We start from the raw sequence: 26725 nt of genomic DNA on the forward strand, positions 1-26725 counted from the left end.
CTGCTTGTCTTTTGCAGACTGAGAGACACAACAAATGATAAGCCCCCCCCTCACACACACACACACACACATTCCTCTCATCACTTCATCCTTTCTTATTTTTTTTCCCTGTTTAAATTTTTGTGGTCATTTACTTTCTGTCTCCGTTCTTCTCTCTCTCCCTACAAATAACTGACTGCTCTTTCTGTCCTCCAGTTGTAATAAGGATGTTTTCTTTGCTGGTGCCAAAGCTGCTCCTCTTAAGCTGCGTTAGCATGCGGTTAGTGTTGAGGAAAGTGCCTGTGTTGCTGTCTAAGAGTGGGTGTCTGCGTGTGTATGAATACTGAGCATCCACACTGCACAAGTGCAGAAGATGACCAGTAGCATGATGATTATGATGTTGTTAGAAGACTGTTATGTAGGAGAGATAATGGTGTTAATGGAATGATGAGATGAATTCAGTCAAGCCTTTGAACTCAGGTTCTGTTTGTCTGTAACAGATATTCCTGAAAGTAAAGCAATACCTTTTACATGGTATTATTACTGTGATGAATTACATTAAACCGTGTCTGTTTAAATAATGAATAAACTAGTAGAAACAATCCAAAATCCTGCAAACGTCATTTTGTGTTATCTTCAGTTCTAAGATCAGAAGATTTTTTCCTTCACCTGTAAAGTAGCTATTTTGAGATGTTTTCAAAACTAGAAATGTTGAATGCCTTAGTCTCAACATAGCCTATAATTAAAGTCATATAAATTTGAGTGTTAAGTATTATCATAATAGCAAACAGAAAATATCAGTGCTAATGATAGGTGTACACATAGGAATCCTATACTCTTAAAATGAAAAGGGTCAAAAATGTTGCTTGTTCTTTAGTCAGAAAGGTGTTTGAAGTTTTTTTGTATTGGTTGTTCAAATAGATTTCATGTGTTGGTTGGATTGACCAATTGTGTGTGTCTGTTGTGTTGGTTGGGCAAATTTGTGTTTGTGCCAGTAGTAGTTTGCACGTGTTGTTTGCACGTGGACATTTACTCAAAATTTTTGTGTTTCGGTAGTTTACACATATTATGTTGTTCAGTCAAAAAGTATGTAATGTAGTTGAAGTACCAGTTTTATCAGTTCTTCATACAGATGTTGTGTTTGTGTGTTGGTCTATTAGACATATTTTGTGTTTATTTCTCATTTGTTTGTTTTTGTGCTTGCGATGTTGGTTTTGTGATGGGTGGCATCAACAGTAGACAAACAATTTGTGTTCCCTAGAGAACCTCTTCAGTGATCTCGTTTTGTAAATGAGATGTGTGCATAAAGTTTAAAGCACCTCCACATCATGTAAAGGTTGTTTACTAGGGGTGCAAAAATATGCTCAGGCCATGATTCTATTTCTCTCATAATGTTATGTTATGCAAAATTAAAAAGTGCCACTGGGATTATTAGTAATTATTTTCAAGTTTGAGTAGTAAATGTAAATAGGCAAATGCTTAAGTATTAGGTACAGCAGAAAGATGTCCAAATCCTGCACTTGTGTGTTTCAAGAATAGGCATAGCGTAAATGAGATGTATATTAGTGTAAACAAAGTGTCCCATTAGCATATGATATAAAAAAACAAAGGATAAGAGGAGATGTGTTTGTTTCCACACCATACGTGTCTTGAATCAGATGCGAGGCACTGTAGTTTATACATCATTCAGAGGTTTCAGTCTGTGCTGGTTTCTATGCAGTATTGATGACTAAGGCATTATGGTTACTACCAGTTCTACCAATGATGAATAGAAGAAACACCCCACACACACACATACACACACACACACACACACACACACACAATCACTTACATATACACACAGTCACAGTGGTGGATCTGTGTTTGCCTTCGCAGCGACTGACCCTGAGGCAAACAGCAGGCTTCTCCGGGCTGCCCACACAGCATCCCTGCAGGACTGGCGTAATTGATAGAGGCTGTGTTAGCTTTAAGTCTGAGGGTGGGACTCTGGGGGACTGCCTCTGCCTGACTGGTCAATATGCAGACAGATTTTAGGGTCAGAATGCTCTTCTAGCCAAAAAATCAAACGTATACCTGGACAGGAATATCCTGCCTTCACAAACAGGCTGAGATACAAAATGCAAGCATGCGAGCGCACAAAAACCAAGCCGGAAGCATGTCTACACTACAAACAAGCATAACAGGGTTGACTGCCGGTGTATTTCTCAGACTGCTTCTGGTTAATTACCTAGTCACACATACAGGCAGAAGAATTTCTTCTAGGGTGTTATTTTTCTCCAGTTTTGGCTGAATACACAGTCAGCCATATTAAAGCTCTATTAGCCTGCACATGCTGTTTAACAGGCTCATTTCTCAGTCTGCAGCTATTTCCTTAATACAAGTACATATTTATTGGCCACTCACTCTGAGTCTTGGAGGCTATTACACCAATGTTAATGTTTTTTCTGAGACAGGAGATTAGACTTATTGTTGTATTGCTAAAAGTGTTGTTGTATTCCTTTCCATTTCTTGATTTCAGTCTAATCGAATAGTCATGCTCATATATAGTTTATAAACATGTTTTTTTGGAAACAGGTTTTTTGGAAACACTATATAGTGCTTAATATAGTGGTGGACGTTGTATAGCTTTCTACAAACAAGAACCCCAACTTGACATTTCATGTGCCGTGTTTCTAATGCCATTACCTCTCAGATAAGATCAATACATTTTCTTATTTTTGTGCAATACCTTTTCAAATCCAAGATGAAGCCCAAGAGAAGCATGTCCCAACCCCACAATTACTTGAAATTAGTTCCCCCCTTGATCCTTTCTCTGGTGCCAAATCATCGCAATGACATTTTGCTCTTTTTTTTTCTGACAATTAAACTGATGCTCTGATCTCTAAATGACTCTGTTACTTTAATAGATCAATTGATTTCTAAAGGCGTCTTTTCTCTCATTTGAATACAGAAAAGGGCTTTCAGGAACAACCCCTAATCACCATGGTTGAAAGCTAGTGCTGTCAAGCTGATGATATTTGGGAATTTTAATTAGCTGAGGTGTCACTCACAAATCTCTTGACTCCAAAGTATAAACGATGGATACAGTGTTAGGAGATGGAACATTGCCATCATTTTTTCTCTAAACGCAAAAGTCCCTTAAGTGCTTTTGTATTAAATTTGTTTTAGGATAGAAAAGTGTTTTAGTGCTTTTTGATATAAGTGGCGACGTGACCACAGTGGACCGGAATCACTTTTTTTTTCTCTTCCATTGGAGAAATTTTTGGTAAAGCACTGAATAGGGAAAAACATCCAATACATGATTTAAAAATAAAGACACCAAAAAGGATTCACTGAAGCAATACTATTGCAGAACCACTTTTAATTCCATCCATTAAGTGGATGGTTCTCCTCATCATTTCTGTAAATAAGATGTGTAGACTGTGAAGAAAATTTGTTAAAAGAACTTCTTAATGATCTAAAGTTTCTATACCACATTGACATTTTTCCTTGAACTGTTCAAGATGTTCAAGAAAAGAACTACTTAGAAACCCTCAGAATAAGATCAAGGGGGTGTTCAGATGGTGGATTGCTTTCCATTTAAAACAGTTACATTCCACTCATCCTGGAATCCTGACATGAATGTAGCAGATAATGAGTAAATGTAGAGCAGATAAGGGATACCAAGGTCCACCATTTTGCTTTTTCGATTTTATTGCTGTGTGTGTAGATGCCTCCTACAGCAGTGTATATAACAGCTACGTCATTTGAAGGTCTGTGGACCCCTTAAAATTGCCTTGGTGGAGACAGGACTGTTGTACATTTGTGATCAGAACAGTTAGCACATACCATCCATTTCTATGCTGTCATTGTGGTATCCTTCTCTAAAAAAGCAGCACAGTAAGTGCAAGCTCTGCTTCTCTGCTTTGCAAAACTTGTCACAGACGGCTTGTTTTTTGTGCTCCACCGCTTGGGAGCTGCTGAACAGAGATCCAGAAACAGCTCTCTTAGCCAAAGATGTTTTTGAACTTTCACATCTTCACATCTTCTTTTTTCCAGAACGTATTCAGAATCCATACCACGCCTCAACAACATGAGTATCAAAAAGACAACATGTGTTACCTTACATTTCCATAACATACTCTTCAGTGGATGCAGAAGAGGTGCTTTTTTGCAAGTGCACATACATGCATGCTGAGCTGCGTGTACAGTAGAGACTGATGAGAAGCCACAGAGAAAGACTGCTGAAGTGTAGTTCAGCGGTAGAAGACACTACTCTATTAGCCAGTGCTGTGAGGGGTAAGTTTCCATATTTACTTTTAATACTCCACCAAATCACACAAACCTAAATGCTGGGAGGGGAGAGAGACCGAGAGAAAAAGAGACTGACTGATGAAAACAGAAAAATAGTCATTTGGCAGTCAGCGGCTCATGCTGTTGCCTAACGATCCTCATACTGAGGATATTCTCATAGGTATGCAGTATTACTGGGAGTCAACACACACACAAGCACACACATACAAACAAACACCAGAGTGGTCTGGCTTGATCTCAATGTGAAAAGCCATCTCTTGGCTTTCTGCTCTCTTGGCGTTCTGCTCTTACCATGCTCTGTCAGTGTGTGTGTCTGTTTTGTCTGTGTTTGTGTGATCTTGTGCATGTGTGTGCATGCGTTAACCCACACTTTACCTAAACATAATACCAGTGTGTGTGAGTGCACGGGTTTCAGGTTCTGGCACTTGTAGCTGTTCTGTTTGTTTTTGTATAGTTTGAGTGTTTCTACACTGCGGCTAAGATGTTTTCATGGGCCACTGTTGTGTGTTGTGGTAGTTTTTGTGTTTTGTGCTGTTTTTTGTTTGTCTTTGAGGAAAGCTAATGGCCAACAAAACCTAAATCATTTCAGCCATCTATGTTAGTCACACACATTTCTTGGTGAGGAATCTGCCTGGGTGTCTTTCTTTGCTTTCAAAACAGTCTCAGTTCTTTATAGTATGAATTCCACAAGATGTTGGAAACATTCCTTTGAGATTGTGGTCCATGTTTCAGTTGCACTGTCATGCTGCACATTTTACATTCTACTGCATCCCAAAGGAATTCTGTTGGGTTTAGATCCAGTAACTGGGAAGACCACAGAAAGCCACTGAACTCCTTGTCTTTTGCTGTTGCTGGTGTGTTATCTTAATGAAAGTTGGGTATACATAAATATGTGTAAATTGTTGCCATGACGGGTACACATGACCATTCAAGCGATGATTGATTGATTGGAATGAACAGGCCCAAAGTGTTCCCCACACTATTACACCGCCTCCTCCAGCATGGACTGAAGGCAAGCTGGGTCTCAGGAAATCAGCAGTTATACAATTACTAAACCAGACCGTCTAGAACAGTCCTCAATTGATTGTTAATGTGAACGGTACCTGAAGCAGATGACTCATATCTGCATGATTTTATGCATTGTACTGTTGTCACATGGTTGGCTGATTAGATAATTGTACAAGTGAGTAGGTTCTCTGTGAATATTGAACTTTGTGCCTTAGAATTTGTGGTTAAAACTATTAACTCCCTAACTACTATATTCCCAATAGCCTCAGGGTAAGAATTAGGATTAGAAACAAAGTTGGTTTAGAACCAGAATTAGTATTTGTGTGTGTGTGTGTGGGGGGGGGTAGTAGAGTTAGGGATGCACCTGCAATCCAAATGAAGTGTTACCAGATTTGAGACTTTTATTACATCCATGTTTTTTAACCGATACCAATCACAGATTGTCTTTCAGTCACGTTGCCATTTCCAGGCAAACTTGCTAATGCATCATGTTTGGAATTTTGTAATGTTTCATGCATTGTCACACAAAATGAAATATATGTAGTTTTTTTAAATCAGCCACATTTATAACGCTCACAAACTCAAACAAAATTTGGAGCAGTGGAGCTCAAAGTGTCATTACTCACTGATACTCACTGTACTGGGCTAAGTGATGGATTCTCGAGAGGGGTCCCCCCCATGAGGCAGAGCTATTCTACAAATATGTGAGTCAGATATGGTAAAAAACCCCAGATGCAGATAATTGATTTCAACACTGGCTTTAATGTGTTTCTGCAGTCGTGCGTGAGCTCCGTATTGGTTGAATGAGAAACTGCAGCCTTCTGTGACTTTGCACAATGCTGCAGCAACTCGCAAAATATGGATCATATGATCTGACCAGCTCTCAGGATTGACTAGATTATAGGCCAATCATGATCACATATTTGGTCTGAAAATCGGCTGATGCTGAACCTGAGCCGATCGATCCTTCCATCTCTACTTTTTATTCTATTCAAATCATAATAGAATATCTCCTCTTCTAGTTGTTAGGTATGGTATCAGTGGGCAGCATTGGTGGACAGTTTACATCTGCACTTATTTTCATCTTGTTTAAAACAGCTAATAACTGTTTTTTCAGCTATTTGAATGTATTTATTTAATTTAGGCTGACTACACTGGTACATATACGGCTTGTGATGTATTTCAGATGAGAGTCTAGATGCTCCTGTACAACTGAAATAAAGGAATACTGTGCAGAGCATCATGGCATGTAAAAGTCAAGATCCCACACCCCTAATGTTTCAGTTCATATGATCATAATTTAATAAACAGGAGAATTCTTTATAATTGGTTGTTTTGGTGATAAAACCACTGCTTTGTGCTGATACTTTAACTGACATGTAATATGGGGTGCCAGTCATTGCATTTGCATACTGCTGACTTTTAGGATGTAGTCCTCTTGAATGCGTAAGGGGAGGTTTAACTGTGCACTTGCGTTCACTGGCATCCAGGTTAAATTAGAAACCGTGTGATCATGAATATGAAAGGCAGTGCTGCTATCGCTGCATGATCTCTCAGCTCAGCCCACTGTGGTGCTCAGACGAGCTTCAGGTTCTTAGCTTATTTTCCGCCTCTCTCTCTTTTTCTCTCTTATGTTCTCTCCTTCCCTCTCTCTCTCCTGAGTCTAAGTTAATAAGCCGTGTTGTGTCCTCAGCTGTCTATCATTATAATTATTCATGGGACTTGGTTTGGAGAGTGGAGTGGGAGGTGTCTCGCTCTGTGCAGTCGTTTGATAGTGTGCTGAAGAAAACGCTGCTCATAAACACAAGACACACCTTCCCACTTGCTCCAGGCACTCCACCATCTGCGTAGGTGTGCAGTTAACAGAAGCACACACGCCTACACATATACCACATGCATACATACTTGTACAATCATCGTAAGCATGCGAAAGTCAATTTGCTGCATGTAAGCACACAGGCACATCCCTGGCAAAGATCACCTAAGGAAGGGCTATGAAAATGTGGTGTTTTTGAGCATGAGGGCAGTCAGCACATCATGCAGGGAGATGTTAGGCCTATGGATTTGCACTCGCTGCACCTCACCAGGGGACTTCATCATCTCTCCATATGCATTAAAATGTGCACGCTAACTCAGTCCACATAAACCTTTTGGTCCATGAAGGTTCGCCATGGCCCCGAGTTGCACTGTGTAATTTTTAGACCACATGGATGCGTCTCTTACTGCCTCAGCAGCACTGCAGGTACTACAGATTTACTACCCTCATGCCTATATAAAAGCACTACCAAGCCATGTTCCAGCACCTTTAGGGAAAGAAATTCTGACATGCCTTTTCTAATCATCCCTATTGGGGCAGCTTTGGAGTAGACTAGGAGTAGACCTCTGAGGTTGGGCATTATTTTGTAGTTGAAGAAGTTGACTCCTGCGCATTTAACTGATGTCTATCACGGCCATTAAAAATAAGGACACAACAACAGTGTGCAGACAGTTATGTCCATACATGACATAATTTGAGTACACCACCTCCATGAATTAAAAAAATGACGCAGTCATGATTTCACTGAAGTGTTGACTTGCAGCTTTAATTTAAGAGCTTTGACAAATAATTTCAACTACAGCCATTTCTACACAGGTCCTCCATTTTTACAGCTTAAAGGTAATAAGACAAGCTAACAATAATAAATAGGCAGATTATTTTTTATATTGAATACAGCTTTATGCAGTCAGTGACTGCCTGAAGTCTGGAACTCACTGACATCAGTAAACGCTGAGTTTCCTCCCTTGAGAATTTTTGCCTTTATTACAAGCCTTTACTGCAGCCGACTTCAGTTGCTGTTTGTTTATGGGTCTTTCTGCATTCAGTTTTGTGCTCAGTAAGTGAAATGCATGCTCAATTGGGTTGAGGTCAAATGATTGACTTGGACATTTAAGAACAATCCATTTCTTTGCCTTAAGCAGTGTGTTTTGGCTCATTATCCATCTGCAGTGCCATCCTATCAGTTTTTCAGGATTTGACTGAATTTGAGCAGAACGTATAGCTCTGTACACTTCTGAGCTTAAACTGCTACTTCTAATTAACACCAGTGACCCATGCCCATGCCATGCCAGGTTGATGATGTGAAATGCTTAAGATTCAGCTTTAGTTGTCCTCCATGGTTCTCTAGGCCTTTTGGTTTTGCTGCATTTCTTCTTTTTAAGAATGATGGCCCCTCCTAAAGTTTTTGTTGCCTCTCTGATAGGTTTGCTTTGTGTTGGCATCCCTCACTTGCATTGTCACCGGTTTGGACTGCAAATGGAGTTGTTCAACACTTGGAATCAACTGACTGTATGCAACACCAACAACAGAATTTGCAGACTGCCAAAGGCTGCCAAAGCCACTTGACTTCCACACTTGACAGAGCAAATATATATAGAGTATATGCAGCATATTGAATTGTCAAGGTTGCCAGTCTTACGATGCAAATAAAATATGTAACAGCACTGACCTGCATGTACTTTATGTACGCTATGTAGCAATGTTCTTATTGCATCCACTTAACAACCTTGAAATCCAAATAGGGGTAAAAAGGAAGAAGAACAAAACCTGTAAGAGTTGGAACTTGTTGGTAAATAATAGAGTGTGATATTGTGATTGCAGTGATTAGAAAAGCATTGCAGAGTGGAGTGTTTTTCATAAATGCCGTTCATTTTTCCCAGAAAAAAAAACTGCTTTGTACTAAGGCTTATCCAGATGTTAAAGGCAAGCTACAAAATGTCAGTGCTCCTCAGAGAGACTGTGCACAGGCCAACACTGCATGTAAACATAGCAACAATGCAGAAAGAGAAGTTCTAATGTTAACATCAAATACCTTAGACAAACTGCGCCAGGCATAAATTAAGACTGTCAGCGGTGGTTCCAGATGAAAAGCATCACCTGGATGCTCCAGAGATTTTAAGTCTACCATCACATCCATTTCCAACTTCTTCTATGATCTGTAATTAGCTTCCCGACTGCCAACCTCCATGTGAACTCCTAAACTTGTTATCCTAAAGTGTTATTCTACTTACTCTCTTTTTGAACTTCTAACCTGACATGTCTTCGGATGTTTTTGCTCCCACTGTCTTTTCTGCCATGCTCTTAGTTTGCTCTTTTGGTGTCTTGACAAGATTTCTGTGACGATGTATGCTGTAAGTGCAGGTGCAAACAGATCGAAATTAAATTAAATTAAAGTGAATTAATATTATAAATCCTTTTTAATTGCTGGTGTAGTCCAGGGTTATCATCAGCTGAACCCAGATTCTATCTGCACTGTGTATCTCTGTCTAATCTGTGTTGCATGAAAAATAATGTGATAGATTCCCTCCCTTGGTTAACATTTCCCTCTTCTTTATTTATACCGAATGGTCCAAACACCAATTTTCTTTTGCCTGTAGATGCATAATGCAACTGAATTACTATCATGTTTCTCTTTTTTCCTTCTGTAAATGCATAATGGCCCAATTAACTGCAAATTTGTTCTAATAAATGCAGAGTGCTGAGATCATTGCACAAAATGTACTTCAGCCTGCATGGCTAAAAATATTCTCCTATTGAAAAAAAGTGCATCATTTGTAGTGTTTCTGCATTAAACATGCTACATACTCACAATAACCACTGTCCATCATGATTTGATGGTGGCATGAGATGTATTTTATGGTCAGGCTAAGCACGGTTCTGGCGGTATTCTGTTATGTGAAAGTTCTACTGCAAAGAAGACCTGCTTACCTATAACAACTGATTCTAAATGCAGACAGGCGGAAATTCTCTCGTGTTTAAGAAAAGGACCCAGTTTGAGTCTTGGAAGTCTGACCTTGAGTATATTGAGGTCTTGAGATTATAATCAAAACTTTCCAAAAGTTCTTCATCCACGGCCATTAGACCCAGTAGCCACCCCCCAGGGTCTGGTTGAGTTCCTGCTGCCTGTTCCTTTTTTCCATTCCTTTTTACTGATCAAATCATCGTTCCTCATCACCAAAATCTGTCGCACACCATTGCATTTATTTTCAAATATCTCTCCGCTCATTCCTAATGCCTAATCTGTCTCTTACCATCTCTCACACAGGTTTCCTAACATTTTGAGAGGACTGCCAGATGTGGTTAGAGGGAGAAAGAAAGAGAGAGAGGGACAGAGATAGAAGCTTGTTAGGTTGATGCTCTGGTTAAGTGGTTTGCTTTCAGTGCTGCAGGCTGGAGGTATTAGATAGGACTCATCTGCTGTGTGCTCTAAGTGCCAGTGCCTCACCTTAATTCTCCCATTAAAAGCCCATCTGTGGGAATGGGCTCGTAAGCGCTGCTGAAAGTGCACAGCACAGCCAGACAGCCTGAATGAGACTGGCCTGCGCTCAAACCAGACTAATTTAATCTAATGATCTTCTCTCTTCTTCTTTCTCTTTCTCCTCCTCTTTCTCCCCTTTCTTTCTCTTCTTCTCCTCCTGCCTCCGTCTTATAACCATGTTATATGTCTTTCTCTGTCTCTCTCTCTCTCTCACACACACACACACACACACACTTTTTCCACTCTTCCACACTTTTCCATTTTGCTTGTCCTCTTGTCTTTGTCTCCTCATTATTCTTTCACTCCTGCCTCTCTCAAAACCCCTCTCTGTCCCACCTGCACCACCCTTTTTTCCACAATTGTCTCTGTGCCTCTCTGTCTTTCTCTGCATTGACTTGTTCTCTCTGCCGTCCCTTCAACCCATCCTGACACTAATCCTCCTCCTGTCTCTCTCTCTCTCTCTCTTTTTCGCTCTCTCACTCTACTTTGGTCCCATCTTTCACCTCATTCTGTCATGTCTTTTATTATCACTATATTTCATTCTTCAATATGTCTATCTTTCTCTCTTTCTTTCTCTCTCTCTCTCAGACAGTACGGCCAGTATTGTAGCGCGGAGGCGGCGCTTCCACAGGTTGACTCAGGAACTGTACGAGTTGCCGGTGGTCGTGTGGGATGGAGGTGAGCCACTCTTGAGCAGCACCAGCACTTTAACGCTGCGCGTGTGTCCATGCCAGCGTGGCACCAGGTTGAAGATCTGCCAGAGCGAGGCCTTCCTATCCTCCGCCGGCCTCAGCACTGGAGCGCTCATTGCCATCCTGCTGTGTGTGCTCATACTGCTTGGTGAGTTCCCTGTATTTACATCGGGTGCAGCTCTGTCTTTACACTCTCCAGCAGTTAAATGCTAATTGCTTATATGCTAACTGTGCTTTACACTGGTTAAATGCTTATTATTTAAATGCTGACTGTGCTCTAATCTGGTTCAAATCGAATTGCTCACATGCTGATTTCGCCATGAACTTGTTAAATGCTAATTGGTTAAATGCTCGCTCTAAAGTGGTTAAGTGCTAACTATGCTATAGACTGGTAAAAAGCTTACTGGTTTCCACAGATTAGCCTGTGGTTTGATTATTGGCATGTCTGATTCCATTTCTACTCTGAATTCTTGACCCTAGTGTGAACCACATTATTTCCTCAGTTGGTCCACAAACGTGAGCTTGTCCTGAATAATTTAATTGCTTAAGCCTTTTCATCCATTGATCTGTCTTTTGCTTTGTGCCTTCTTGACCACTTAAGTCTGTTGTCAGTATGCACAGAGGATTTCCTCTCCTGTTGTTTACTTGCAGACATTAAAGCTTTGCAGGGATTCGCTGCTTATTCTTTCATTTAACCTTCAAACTCTTCTCATTGGTTAAGCAGCAGTCCCACTCGTATCTCTGACTATGGTAACCTAACTATGGTAATTGCTCTACACCTCTAACCTCTCAGTGATTAAGTATCACTGTAAATATAAGTTAGCTGAAAAGTTAACCTGCCATCCTTCCAGCTGTGACCCTTCTGCAAAAGGCCTGCAGCGATCAATGTCCAGTTTTGTCATGGGCTCCAAGGCATTTAACCCTGGATATTTACCCCCGGTCACTGACATTCCAAATGGAAAATGTGGAATGTGATCTATTGGATCTATGTTTTACCAGCACTGAGGCAGCTGTTTTAAGGTCATGGCTTTAATAATAAAGTTCACCTTTGTGCCTCTTCTCACTGCCTTTGTGCTGTTGTTGTTATTACTGTCATTCTTAAAGCCTTTCTTTTGCCCTGCCATCTTCTCACTGCTTTTGCACCTGTTAAAGTGTTAATGCCATTTAATCCACAAGACATGTAATTAGAGCTGTTACGGAAAACAACAGCGTACCTGCAAAGAGAGGGCAGATTTTGACACGAAGGCCCAATGCCCAACATAAATAAACCTTCCTGTCGAGCAAACACAGCAGTGCTAGGATTACAGAAGGGTTTCTGTGTATATGTGTGTGCAGAGTGGATCAGCACTGTTATTGTCCCTGAACAGTGAGGCATGAAGGTTATACATATTCATATCCAGCATTTTAGACTGGGGCATATACACAATGGGTCATCAGCTGGGGAGGCATTTGGGGTAGCACCTGAATTCTAATAACTAGGTAAACAAAAAGCATAAAAAACGCTTGAGGTGGAGAGATAAAGAGTGACACATCAGGCAGAGGGTGAGGGAGGCTTAAGAGGTAAACAAAGGGAGGAGCACAGAGGGAGACTGAGCGGGAGAACGAGTGAATGACAGAGAGACCAAATGAATCAGCATGGCACAAAAAGAAAATAACTATTGAGGACAGGCATGGTAAAAATAATCATTTATGGAGGATGTCCTCCCTCAGTCTGTCCATTAAAACACGATTCTTCTGTACATCCAATAACAGAGCACACTTACATAGTAGCTAACATAAAACTTACATAGAGCTGGCAACTTTATAGAAGGAAAAACCTTTACTTTCAATGGAAGCCACAGCTTTTTTGGTCTTAAATCCATCTCGCTTGCACAGCTAGTGCAGAAGCAGCAGGTATCTGCAGCCTACTTTTGATTATTTCAGGCTTTCAACAGAGCACAAGAAAGCATTGTGTACTAAATTTGTGCACACATCTGTAAACTTATCCAGAGCGCTTTAAAAGGCATGTGAGTGTAGCGGAGATTGGTAAATGATGATTAGTAAATTAAAGCTGTATGTTCAGGTATGAATGATTGCTGTAAAAATTCTACTTTGTATAAGTAACTACTGCAAATGTTCTGAATCCAACCCAATTATCTTTTAATTAATGTCCAATTAAGATGCAGCAAAAGATGGTAATTAAAACAACTACTACCAGACAAAAGTCATATTACTGAAGCAGGCAGCCAGAGTAATAGAGTAGCTTTGTTATTAATAATTCTGTCATCATGTTTTTTATATATTGTAGAGCAGATTTCTGGTCCTAGGGCTGGATTCTAGCATTCGTTTGCATCAGTTTGATGATTTGCTCCTCAGACATACTTTTTTGTCCCAGTGGTTAATTATCAAATTGGTGTGATTTATCAGAAAAACTGTGCTGGACTCCAGCCCTCATTTCCCACCTGCAGCTGTAGCGTATTTTACTGTGACGTCTGCCCTATTCCTGATTCCTAGTCATTTATTGATTTTTATTGCAACGCCTGTTACATTTAAGCTCTTCAATCAGCGAACGAAATCTCACCCTGATTATTTGTATAGTGTAGCTGGTTACCTATAATTTATAAAACTGTAATTTTGAGTAAGCAGCTCTGATTTAGACTAGACTGATTTAAAGTCTAACTATAAAGTATTTGTTCACACTGCCGGGCAGATCAGATTTTTTCCTGATTGACTGAGGGCCCTCCTACTAATAATCCTTTTGTGCCAGTTTCAGACAAAAATCAGACATGTTTACGTGTGTTAAGTACAAAACTAGCAGTTTTAGGGAGGGCGATTCAAAACATGCGAGGAATGAGAGGACGTGAAGTGCAGCTGATTACATATTCCACTTAATATTTGATAAAGTTCGTTTTTAGTAGATTTTCCTGCACCTTTTAAAACCAGGCAAACAACCTTACGCAACAGTCTGCCTAGGCCACACATTTCTTTATTTTTGATTGAGTAGTAGTAAACACAGCTTCTGTAGCTAATCCAACATGAAGCACAGCATGTTCAGAAACTCCTAATGCACCAAAGTTTCAGACTTTGATTAGAAAATCAGTCCTCAGTATAGTTGGTTGCATCACCAGTTGTATTCAGGAACTGTTACCTGAATCAAATTCCAAGCTTCATAAATTCTCTCACTCTTCAAACCCTGTTCTAACACCATGGCCACCATGGGCGCCTCTAAGCAACTGTGTAAAGTTACAACTAAATTAATCAATGCCCACAAAGCGAGGGTTATAAAATGGCTGAACATTTTCATCTTCCATATTCTACAGAAATGAGATTAAGAAATGGCAGTTCAGGGGAACTGTGGAGGTAAGGTAAGATCTAGAAGAAGTGGTCATGTGATGGTAAAACAGGCATATATAAAAAAAAAAAACATGACTGCCAAAAACCTGCTGGAAGGTTTAGCTTAGTCAAAAGGGTGGTGCACTGTTCCCTTGTGCAGCGTTGCTTGGACAAACCTAATATTCATGAAAGAGACGTAAGAAGGTAACCCTAACTGTGACCTTGTTTGAAATATGCTACACAAATGCTACATTTGGAGAAATTTTGGAAGCTTTGATGCTGTGGTCTGATTACGTCAAAACTTTTACCTAATGTTAAAGTTCTTTACCTATTTAAAGGTTTTGTTACGCTCGCACAGACATGATTCTTTTTATGAAACCAAAAACACATGTCTGTAAAGTGCCATTGCTAAGTGAATTATTAGCACCTTTATTTTTAAGAGTATACTGGGAGACAGCTAATGTCTGCAGCCGGTAAGAAGCAAGCTGTTCTTATATAAATATAATGGCAGATACTCGTCCCCAGCTGCAACATTGAGCCCATTACTAATTTGGGTGCTGTATATAGGTGGTCTGTTATTGTTACATGAGTAAAATATTCACTTAAGGACATTCATCAAGCATCAAGACCCATTGCCCCCAAAATGAGGAAAAATTTTATCTGATGAGTCAAATATAGTTGCATGTCCATAAATCAAATACAGTGAATGGACAGAAGTATTGAGATTCACTGTTTCTTCCAAAATCAATGATTTTAAAAAAGAGTTTATCCTGCTCTAGATTTGGGAGCACTGCTTGATTTTGATTTGATTGCATTCAGCAACAAGAGCGTTAGGTCAGGATATTGGATAATCACCACCTCACCTCATCCCCAACTCCCAATCACATCCCAAAAGTATTGGATGGAGCACCACCATCATTCCAGGGAGCACAGTTCTCCACTGCTGTGTACCCCTCTAGCCCACACCTGGCCTTAGAAGGGGTGTCCACAAACATTTGGACATATGGTGTATAAAAACAGCAGCTCTAAGTAGATGTGCAAAGATTAACTTTATTAAAGTTTTGACCTTTAAAACAATTCTCTGTGGCTTATAAAATATAGATCTTATAGATCCTATTCCACATTCGTTCTTATCTTACCTTGAATGTCTAAAGGTAATTTGAAAGAGATTTGAAATCACATAAACATGTGACCTGAGTCTGGCTGGAAAAAGCTTAATTTTAAGTGGCAGAAAATCTGTCTAATTCAAATCGGATATGCCAACACATCGAATTTTAGCTGCTTGTCGGAACAAATCCATAGAGTCAGCGAGTCAGTGAAGGGAGGAGGAGAGGGACTACAAGTTGAACAAAGAAACAGTGATCTGGTGGGGTTGTGAGAAGAAGAGGAAAAGGCAGTAGAGGAGGAAGAGGAGGTGTGTACACAGACAGTGGACAGCAGGAGGGTGGGAGAAACGAGGTGTGATTGGGACAGGTCACAGGTCTGTATTAAAAGGTGCAAGACATGAAAACACAGAGCCAAAGTGATGATTCTTTTTCCCCCTATCCTGCTTTGTTTCTCGCTGCTATTCCCTGTTGCTCTTCGTCAGCTCCCTCCATGGTTCCAGGCTGGATAGATTAGAGAGCTTTCACATCCCACTCTCTCAGAAACCAGAATGCTCCAGTGTTCACCCAGGCAGTCCCTTTAGGATAAAAACATCACCCAGAGCCTGGTGCTCCACAGCTCCTGTAACGGAAAAAACACAGCCCTCAGCTTTGCGCTGTTTGCACAATCTGCATAACAATAAAAAGCAATAAAAATCGTCCTCCTAAAGTCAGCCGGGTGCATTTTACTGTTTTTCACAGAGATTAATTTTGGGAATGGAAATGAAATCCACTCATGTGAAACTGTCATCTTTAAATAATGAAATGCTACCCTACTGTCATTTCAGTGTCTTTCCAGCTTTTTGACACAGCAGTAGGTCATCTTGCTGGGTCTTTTAAACAACTGGGGTTAATCACAGACTGTTTGTGACTGAACATCATTTGGCGCTCAACGTTTCTGCAGTTTATTGTATGCCAATGTTTGTTTAATTAAAAGCTGAACATCATAGAGCATCATCTGCTAATGCCCTCATATTCCGCTATACATCCTGAACCCAGACTGAATGTTTTCTTTAGCCAAGCAGCGATAATGAGGGATCTTCTTCAAGAAAGCCTACAGTCAGATAACAGTGCATTACTGGCTCCCTTGCTAATCAAGGCTAATGTGTGTTATTGACTTACAGCTCCACAATGCTTCACTGGAGCTCTGCATTCTAATGGAATATCAAAGAATCATCGTTCACACCCATTGATCTCTAGTCCAGAATGTGTTTGTTCGCTGATGCCCACATTTTGTTAAGGCCATGTTTGAATGCTAATTTAATGCGTGGTGGCATTCCAGCTGGGTAAATCATTTACTTTTAGTAGTGTACGCACAGCGGGAGAAATGAAATTGCGTGGATGACCTTATTAATTTTGCTGTGTTCACATGTTTGATGCAAGTTCTTAGTGGATTTTAATGTGGGTTTTTTTCTCAGACTTGTGATGAAGCTCTTTAATGTGGATTACACGTGCCTTTCTTTCTTCGCATGTTTTTACTTGGTGTTCTTTGCAGTAATTATTAAATGACAACAGTTTCTTTTATGTGATTATATTGTATTATCTTAATCTCCAAACCTCCCTGTGAGTGTTACGTGAGTGTTTACCATAAGCTTCTAATAAGAATAGCTTGGTGTTGTTTTTCTGCAAGGAACAGTGAAGGTTTTGATAATGCCACCTTAGTTTATCTGATAATCCTTTTATTGCATATCTTAAAAAAAGTGAAAAATATTATTGGAATAATGTGCAATCACCAGGTTTTCAGTCACTTCCATCACATTGGGTTTCCTGTTTATGTCAACTTATCCTTTAAGTCCTTTATTATGATGTTCAGATTGCACCCTGCTACATCAATGTGATTGACCACATGGGCCTCAGTTTGTGGTGATGGTCTTACTGCTCCTTTAAAGCTAAAATAGTTCTGACAGCATTGCAGTCCACAGACATGTCTTCTAACTTAAGCCCGTTTCACACCAATGATGAGAAGAGACCAAAATAGAGTTTTCAAATGTTTGTACACAGCAGTTTTAAAGAATGCTGTCACCAAAACGCAGTGCCCACACTGATATGATGGTTGTAATTTAATTTTTTTTTTATGTGACCGTTTCTAAAACTTTAAGGTCACTCAGCAGTATAAGGTTTTTATTTATTTCAGTGTGGTTTCTCTCCCTTTTATGAAAAACATTATACCACTGAAGATAAACCACTGAATAAACATTTTATTCAATATACATTTATATATGAACGCATGTTTATTCGTACTTAAATGCTCTTCTGAGAAATTCTTCTGAGAAATAATATTTTTGCTTCTCTCTTCAGCCATCGTTATTCTGTTCATCACGTTACGACGGAGCAAGAAGGAGCCGCTGATCATCTCTGAGGAAGACATTCGGGAGAACGTGGTCACCTATGACGATGAAGGTGGCGGGGAAGAGGACACTGAGGCCTTTGACATCATCGCTCTGCGAAACCCAGAAGCTGCAGAGGAGCTCAAGTTCAGGCGAGACGTACGACCCGAGTGTAGCCGGCCGGGGTCTTCAGGACGACCATACCGCCGACATGGCACCCTCAGTCCCTCCTCTCTGGGGACAGAGGAAGAAATGGACGTCCGTGACTTTATCAAGCAGAGACTAGCAGAAGCGGACCAGGACACTAGTGTACCGCCTTACGATTCATTACAGACATACGCATATGAAGGTCAGGGCTCGCCGGCAGGTTCCATCAGCTCCCTGGGGTCAGCTGGCATCCACTCAGAACAGGATTACAAATATCTGGATGACTGGGGTCCAGAATTTCAAAAACTTGCCGAACTCTACGGAGAGGAGGTTGATGTACAATCTGATTCCACTACGAAGGACACAGATGAACAGACTTAGTTTTTTTCTAGATTGATCAAACTGAACAACACTTCAAAATAAAGACAAGAAAAACTGGCCTCTTTTGCTACCCCAGATTTCATTGTTTATCAATACATGTTCTTGGACTGCTGCCCTGAAAAATCAAGTCAGCTGCAGACATGCTGACTGGCGTTGTTCTTCTCGTGCTTTTGGATCGTTTGAACTGTAGATCCTAAGAAGAGAATGAGAGTTGATTTTGAAAAGAAAAAGAAAAAAAATCTTTACAAAAAAAAAAAAGAAAACACTAATGGAAAAAGAAAGTATTTTCCCTGGTGTATATTTTTTATTGCTCAATAAAGTCCCAAATTCCGGACACATGGATATATGTGATAAAAAGTGTAACTGACCGTTTACTGTCTAATCTATTTTTTTTATTATTTTGTTTTTGTTAAGGGAACCGTGGAAAATGCATAATCAGTGCTTGGAGTCATTATTAATAGATATTTTATAGAAAAATAAATATATTTTTCAGAAAAAAGACAGTACATTTTTATTATATAAAAAGTATCTGCCGTAAACCATTTCAATAGGAATGACTGGTTCACATTTCAGTTTACTCTTAAAAATATTAACTGTGAAGCAGGACTGACCGACATGCTAAAAATGTTATATCATAATATATTTTAAAGGCATTTTCACAGTATTTATGGTGTTTTTTGTCACTCAGACAGAATTTACATCCCCCAGATTTTAGTAACCACTATCCACCATCAATATCAACAATATTCTCAAAAAAGCATATTGTGTATCACGATTACAGAATCTATTACGATACGATAAAATATTGCCATATTGCCCAGCCCTACTGTGGAGCCTAATATTTGTTATTAATTGAATTGAGGAGTGGTTTTTTTTCACAATCCTAAAATGTAAAATTTCAAAACAGCTTGAAAAGTGATATTTGATACCATTTGCAGCACTCTGTGATAATGGAATCTCCAGTAACTGCTGGTCTCAGTGCATTTCTAAATGAATCAATAATTAATATTCATTACTCACTGCTGTATGATATTGACAGTATGAATACTGTGCAAAATGAGCATTGGTTCCATTCTGACAAACAGTCAGAATTTATGTGGATTAGTACATCAGTGGTTTTGACTACGCTAGTACATGGGCCTTCCACAATATTATAAAATGTTAACGCGTACATAACATTATATTCTTACATTATTCGCAGGTACTGAAAGGACAGCCTGTACTGCTGCAGTGCTCTGTGGCATTATAGCATTCCATATTTCCATTACCTGAATAGCACCTCAGTAATGTAGTTCCACTATGTGATGTTTGTGCTGCTCCTTTGCTTACTATTACAGTACTAGTATTCTTTTATTACAGTAGATACCTGAACCTTCCTGTGGGCTCACCACACACTCTCCTTTCTCTCTCTGCCCTCAGGTTAGGCTCTCCTCGATTCACCCAAGATGAATAGAAAGAGAAAGTAATGAATATTTTAGTATTTCTGCACACCCTCACTACACTGCCACCACGTGTGTGTGTGTTCTGTGTCTTTGTGTGACTAAGGGAAGAGTGTTGACTTCTGTTGGCCCAGCCCATGTTTATCAGTATCTCCATGTGCTCAGAGCAAGAGATAAGAATGCAGATTTATTCCATATAAACATACGCACACACGCTCTAATAGGAATTTTAATGAGTCGTCACATTGATGCCAAAATATGATCTGATTACAGCATATTTGTTTCTCTAAGAGAGAAAGTCAGGGAGAGATAGCACAGAATTCTGTAGTACTATAGATGCTTGTGTGTGCGTATACACTGAAAGCTGGAGCTCAGTTTCTTGGCAACCTGCTTATCCAGAGTAGCTTCTGAAATTAAGGGTATTGGTCGTGGAGGTTGACCCCCTTTGCTGCAGTAACAGCCTCTAATCGTCTGGGAAGGCTGTACTCTAGATGTTAAAACATAGCTGTGAGGCTTTCATTGCAATCATCAGCCAGAGCATTAGTGAGGTTGGGCACTGGTGTTAGTTCTGGATGGCAAACCCTCTCCAGCTCAACCAAAGGTAATGCACGGAGCTCTATCACTCACATGGAGCTACGCAGCCTGATGCTGGGGGGACTCCCTTTATACTCTTAGATTCTGGGTATTGGGAATGGTGACCATAGACTCATGTGCAGTTTTTTTCTCCAGGGTGTTCTCATGTTCTTGCTTGATGTCTTTTTTCACAGCCCCTGCTGCATTACAGTATCCAAGAACAATACTACTATTAATAGGTAAAGTACCCACATGTGTTCCTAAGCCACCGTAAGCCTTCTTGCACAGGTTGTAACAGGTTGTAAGACCTTTGCCGATTATGGGACCTACACCAAAGACTTTAACTTACGTGGACTTTGACTTACAAATAATGTTTAATAAAAAAAAAATAGAAAATAATGAAAATATCTATTCTATTCTATCTAATCTAATTTGTAAAGAGTTTCCTCTTGTACACTGGCAGGTTTTCTGGTAGAACTAAAGAAACCCTTTAAGGTTAAGTAATCAGTATGTATGTGTGTTTAAAAATAAATACACTTCTATGTTAATTATCCAAATACCACACATTCTGGATGAATCTGCAAAGAATGAGTCACAGAGACCTTTCTTTTTTCTCAGAAGGCTCTTAGAAATATATATTAGAGGTGTAACGGTACACGAAAAATTTTGGTTCAGTTCACCACAGTTTTGACCACGTTGTTCAGCAATAGTTCAGAGCCCCAAGTTCAAACCCCAAGTTTAAAATCCAAGATGAGTGCACAGGGCATCAACAGTAATAGAAGCAGTAGAATTATACGGGTTAATTGCACTTCTATACATCGATTTGCATCTCATTAAATCAGTCATACACACAGTACTGTCCAATGTCTATGTGTGGAAGTGTTTCCATGGTGTTTGGATACAAAATACAGCTGTTATCAACTGGTACTGCCAACAATGCTATCCTGGATTTAGTGGTATAGACAGTGGTATAGAAAGTGACTATATAGTCAGCTAAAGACTAAAAGTCTTTAGCTGACAGTTTTTTAGTGCACAATTATTGAATGTTTAACTGTAATGCGCTCAACTATGGCACCGACATCTGACGACAAGGTAAATGGTACGCAACATTACTCGCTAATGGCTGACAGCTTAAGGTTTCTAGGTGAAAGTCACGCTTGTGAAATTTGGTTACACATTACGGTTCGGTACATGCACTGTTACATTTCTACTGTAAATGGCCCTCTCTAGAATTGTAGGTACATTTCAAGTATGGAAACTTTTGATTCATGATAACTCTCTTATCGTTAAACTATGCAAACCATTAACAGTGTTGACATTTTGTGATCTGATTCTAGAGCCTGCAAATAGGGTTCAGAGAAACTGCCCTTAGTGTATGTATAGTCCCCTTCCAAACTCTTCCTTTAACCCTGATCATTACTTTCTTGTCCAAGTGTATCATTTATATCCACCTACACCAGGTTCTTAACCACAGGTGCAGCATCTCTGCTGCTGCTAATTGATGTAACAGACATGATTATTTGTAATTAAAGGTCCCATTAAAGTGTAGAGTAATAAATTTGACCGAAAAGACACCACAATGAGTTGTCCTCACACAGCAACATGTAATCACCTGCCCAGCCTGTCCGCTAAGTAAGCCGTGTGCATGCATGTGTGTGATTGCATGTGAGTGAGTGGCATATGGCATGCACTCAATGGGGGAAAAGCGCTTCTCTCAGCTTAAACAAGGGGCATTTTTCACACATGACTTGCACACTGATTGCTATGCAATTAGTCACACGGTGGGTCATTAAACATTGACGCTGTGCATGGCTATAAGAGGCTGCAGCTCAGAGAGCGCACCAGAACCAAAGAGTAATTACTTTTCAAATTCTACTGAAAATCTCCAGTGGGGGTTGTCCTGTTTTATGAAGTGTGCCGCTATGGAGTGTTCATACATGGGTGAAAACACTAGTGTATGACAATAATGTGGGTAAATGCAGGTGCATACTTATACCAACAATGGAGCCATACAGTCTGCTCAACTCTATCACCATTTATAGAGGGAAAGTAAGGGAAAGAGAGCGAGAGAGTCTACATGTGCTATGCTATTTTAGCCAGAACGTTTTCTTCTCAGGCTGCCGAGAAGGGGCTTGTTTATATGCATGTGTTTGCAGTATGCCCTAATATTTTACTTGGAATGTTTCCACCTAAGCTAGAGAGAGGAAGATAGAACACTGTTCTCTGCAAAGGAAATGTGCTGAGCAAGCACTACACAGTTTCACATCTTTCACTTTGGTCTGCTCTAATTATCATTTCCTGGCCAAGGAATTGAAGCATACTGTGGCAAAAAGGCCCCAGCACTGAATTTTACACTTCCAGCAGTGAATCATCTTTTTACAGTGGCTTCCAACAGTGGCTCGTTTCTCAAGCTGATTGGCTGGCTATTCGGTTATCTAAAGCAAGGTTACATTTTCAGGGCTATCTCTGAACCACTGGGCAATTCAAGTTCATTTAGCTGAGGTTTACAGATACAAAGAGCTGGTGTTGGAAGGAACTTAGCATAGCATAGACTGACTTTAGGATCCTAACATATTGTCACTGTCCTGACAAAAGGAAATAACTCTATTATACATACTGTTTACAACATGCTTGATTAGTAGATTTTATCCCAATTAATTTTCAACCATTATCTTGGGCTCTATTCTGAGGCTCTATTCTTACTGAAAGAGTTACTGTAAAACTGCTACATACAGTAAAGGTAAGTTAAAATAATTGTCAGTGTTCATAAGCACCAACATTAGTTTAGTATATCATATTATTAGAACTCTTATTTGACTGCCAGTATTATATATAGTATTATATATAGTATAGCCAGTATTATATATAATATTATATAGTTTATGATTTTCTTTCAGTGAAGCCTCACCAGTGATCCACTCAAACAGCAGGACTCAGTGAGAAACTGTCACTGCAAACTGAGTTTTCTTTAAAGCATAAAAAAATGGTGAAGGCAGAAGGCAGTCATCAAAGCTTGTGAATAAAGCCTCTTAAACCCACTAGCACTTCAGCTTTGTGCATTGCAGCCCTGGGGAAATGTTAATGTTTGTAAAGTGTATGAGCTTTATGTCTGAGCCCGATGCACAGCATGAGAAGGATCAAGAGAAAAAGTTGGCGTTTTAAGTTGTCTGGAGGTTTAATCTAAGCAAAAAAGAAAAAAAATTGAGAAAGTCTGAATATCTTCTTATCAACAGAAGCTTATATTTTTATTTTGTGTCAGTTAATACATACATGTATATATGTATATGCATTCATCTGTTTGCTATAAAAACAAGAACAATTTAAATAGATAAGCAACTAATATAACAAGGTTCTACTGCAGTTTTAGAATTTCTGACAACTTTTCTGAGTTCCTGAGGAATCTTAGCCCACTCCTCAAAATGCAATGGCCTCCAGTTCACTAATATTATTGGGGTTGATGCTGCAACCGCCGGCTTCAAAGACCACCATAGATTATTTATGGGCTTTAGGACAGACGACTCTAGCGGTCACTCCAGAATCTTCCACGACTACTTCTAAAACCAAATCTTGGTGGACTTTGGGGCATGCTTGGGATAATTGGCCTGTTAGAAGAAGTTTCCTCTTCGTCACAGAAGGCTTGACATTTTCTCCTAGAATTTCTCTTACGATTGATTGAATCCATCTTGCCCTAAATACACTGCAGATTTCCAGTGCCAGGGCATCATCAAACTACAGCAAAGCTGCACTGTAGGCAGGGTGTTCTTTTCAGTATATGCTTCTTCCTCCTCTAGACATAGGCCTCAAAGGTTCCAGTTTTGTTTCAGCACTGCACAAAACAGCATCCCTTTTGTAGAGTGATGACACAAGACCAGAACCGGGTGTTATTAGATTAATAGATTAGTAGATAGGAAGGTAGGTAGGTAAGTAGATCAAATGTTACATTTTGATTACATTTTATTTAAATCTTAAATCACTATATATAGTAATTGAATATACTTTCAAAACTTATTAGACATATGAAATAAATTAATTTTTGCAGTGCCAAAATGTAAATATTAGGGCTTTCAAGCTTTTGAATGGGGGGTGTGAAATTGGCATTAGAGAGTGCCTGACAAATGTCAAGGTGCAGTGATTTCATTTCTTTGGAGCATAAAAACCACGAAAAAGCCTCTTCACCACATTTCTACAGCTTTACTCTGGGAATGTTCACTAAGTGAGCTGTTGATGATCTTCAAACTCAATTTGGAACACAGTCCCCCAGCCATTCAGAGATGGAAGGTGCTAAGCTGTTAAGAGCTTTAGAAACCAATAAAAGGATTTTGAAATCAATTCTAAATGAAAGAGGAGAGAATGTAGTGATGCTAAAACAGGTGTAATCTGCTCCCTCTCTCTGGAGTGTGTTAGCACAGTGGGTGCCGTGTTCTGACCATGCGTTAATCTGTCTACGGCTTTAGCTTCTCCCGGAAATAAACTGAACACCAAGTATGAAAAGATAAGCCTTTTTTTGTAGAGCCAGATGAAGTGTAACTTGAGTTCTTTCATTAGTTGAAAAACAGCAAGCTTTAGATCTAGGATTTAAATGTGAAAGTTAATGTAACAAGATTGTGTTCTAGCAACTTTTAACATGGTATAAAAGACTGATGATGTAATTATCCATCCCACCTAAAAACAGATCTGACAAGTAGAAATTCCAACCCTTGGGAAAAGAAACATGTCTGAAGCCCTTTCTCCCAATCTAACATCCTATAAATTCCATCTCTACCCTGTTTATGTATCTACAAAACCCCCCACCACCCTGTAACTTTCTATTGTCCACCCTGTAACTCTATCATATCTCACATTCCTTGCTTTACTTCTTAGATGGGTGATTAACTTCATAACACAGATCAAATTTTCTCCCCTCTCTTACAAATGATCTTCTTCTCTCAAATGATCATATGCTGATGGGATAGCAAAAAAAAAAAAAAAAAAAAAAAAAAAAACATTTTTCCTTACTGTTTTGGAGATCTGAGGTTTTTGCACAACAGCAAAGATATGCTGTAGAAACAGCCTGAGACACATACACACAGATCTATACCTTCAAACACTTTATAAATGGAAATCACATTGTCGGATCACTCTGTGCGTTTCTGAGCAGCACTGCATGTCATGAAAGCAGCTGACTGTATGATTGGTATTCTGAAGGCACACACTGTGCCAGCAGAGCTGCATTGAAGGCACACGGCGTCGTGCTGTGCAGATGTGAAATTTTGGATTAGATCTGAAGGCCTTAAAAGGGCAGGCTCTGTGAAGCACTCAGCTTCTGACCATTTCAACAGAAATGTTATTATTGAAGCTTTATTTCTGTATCAAAAGGGGAATTTCAGGACCAACGCACACACAAATTCACATGCATGATGACTGGAGAGCTATATGCTTCTATATGTCTGAATCAAGCTTATTGCTGAAATGATGAAGTATGAGACATATTTTAAGACTGCCATAATCATAGCACTTCACTGCCACCATTTTAACCCACATGTTTCTAAAAGCAGCTGAAATTCTATGTTCAGAGATTTCCACAGCATGTGGCTCAATCACACAAGCATCTCTACTCTAAGTGGGGTGGGATGAATTATTGCCATATATACATCTATATATGTGTATGTGTGTGTGTGTGTGTGTGTGTGTGTGTGTATTTACAAGTGAACAACATTTTTGGTACCCCTTGGTTAATGAAAGAAAAATCCACAATGGTCACAGAAATAACTTGAATCTGACAAAAGTAATAATAAATAAAAATTGTGGCCCACTCCTCATGAGCAAACTGCTCCAGCTGTCTCAGGTTTGAAGGGTGCCTTTTCCAGACGGCATGTTTCAGCTCCTTTCAAAGATGCTCAATAGGATTTAGGTCAGGGCTCATAGAAGGCCACTTCAGAATAGTTCTATGTTTTCCTCTTAGCTGTGTGTTTTGGGTCATTATCCTGTTGCAAGACCCATGACCTGTGACTGAGACCAAGCTTTCTGACACTGGGCAGCATATTTCCCTCTAGAATCTCGAAAGAAGATTTCATTGTACCCTGCCCAGATTCAAGACCCCCTGAGACAGATGCAGCAACGCAGCCTCAGAACATAACAGAGCCTCGTCCATGTTTC

At 39.7% G+C, this 26725-nt stretch overlaps 1 protein-coding gene across 2 annotated transcripts in view; it reads left to right on the forward strand.

The window, feature by feature from the left end:
* Positions 1-19077, forward strand: part of LOC140543894 (cadherin-18) — a 225079-nt gene extending 206002 nt beyond the window's left edge. For both annotated transcript variants that reach the window (XM_072667197.1, XM_072667196.1), the window contains exons 11-12: positions 11166-11417; positions 18022-19077. In XM_072667197.1, the coding sequence (XP_072523298.1) occupies positions 11166-11417; positions 18022-18578 (809 nt within the window). In that variant the 3' untranslated portion in view covers positions 18579-19077. The remainder of the gene's footprint in view (positions 1-11165; positions 11418-18021) is intronic.
* Positions 19078-26725: the final 7648 nt, after the last annotated feature.

This window comes from Salminus brasiliensis, chromosome 22 (assembly GCF_030463535.1).
Source record: "Salminus brasiliensis chromosome 22, fSalBra1.hap2, whole genome shotgun sequence".
Classification (NCBI taxonomy): Eukaryota; Metazoa; Chordata; class Actinopteri; order Characiformes; family Bryconidae; genus Salminus; species Salminus brasiliensis.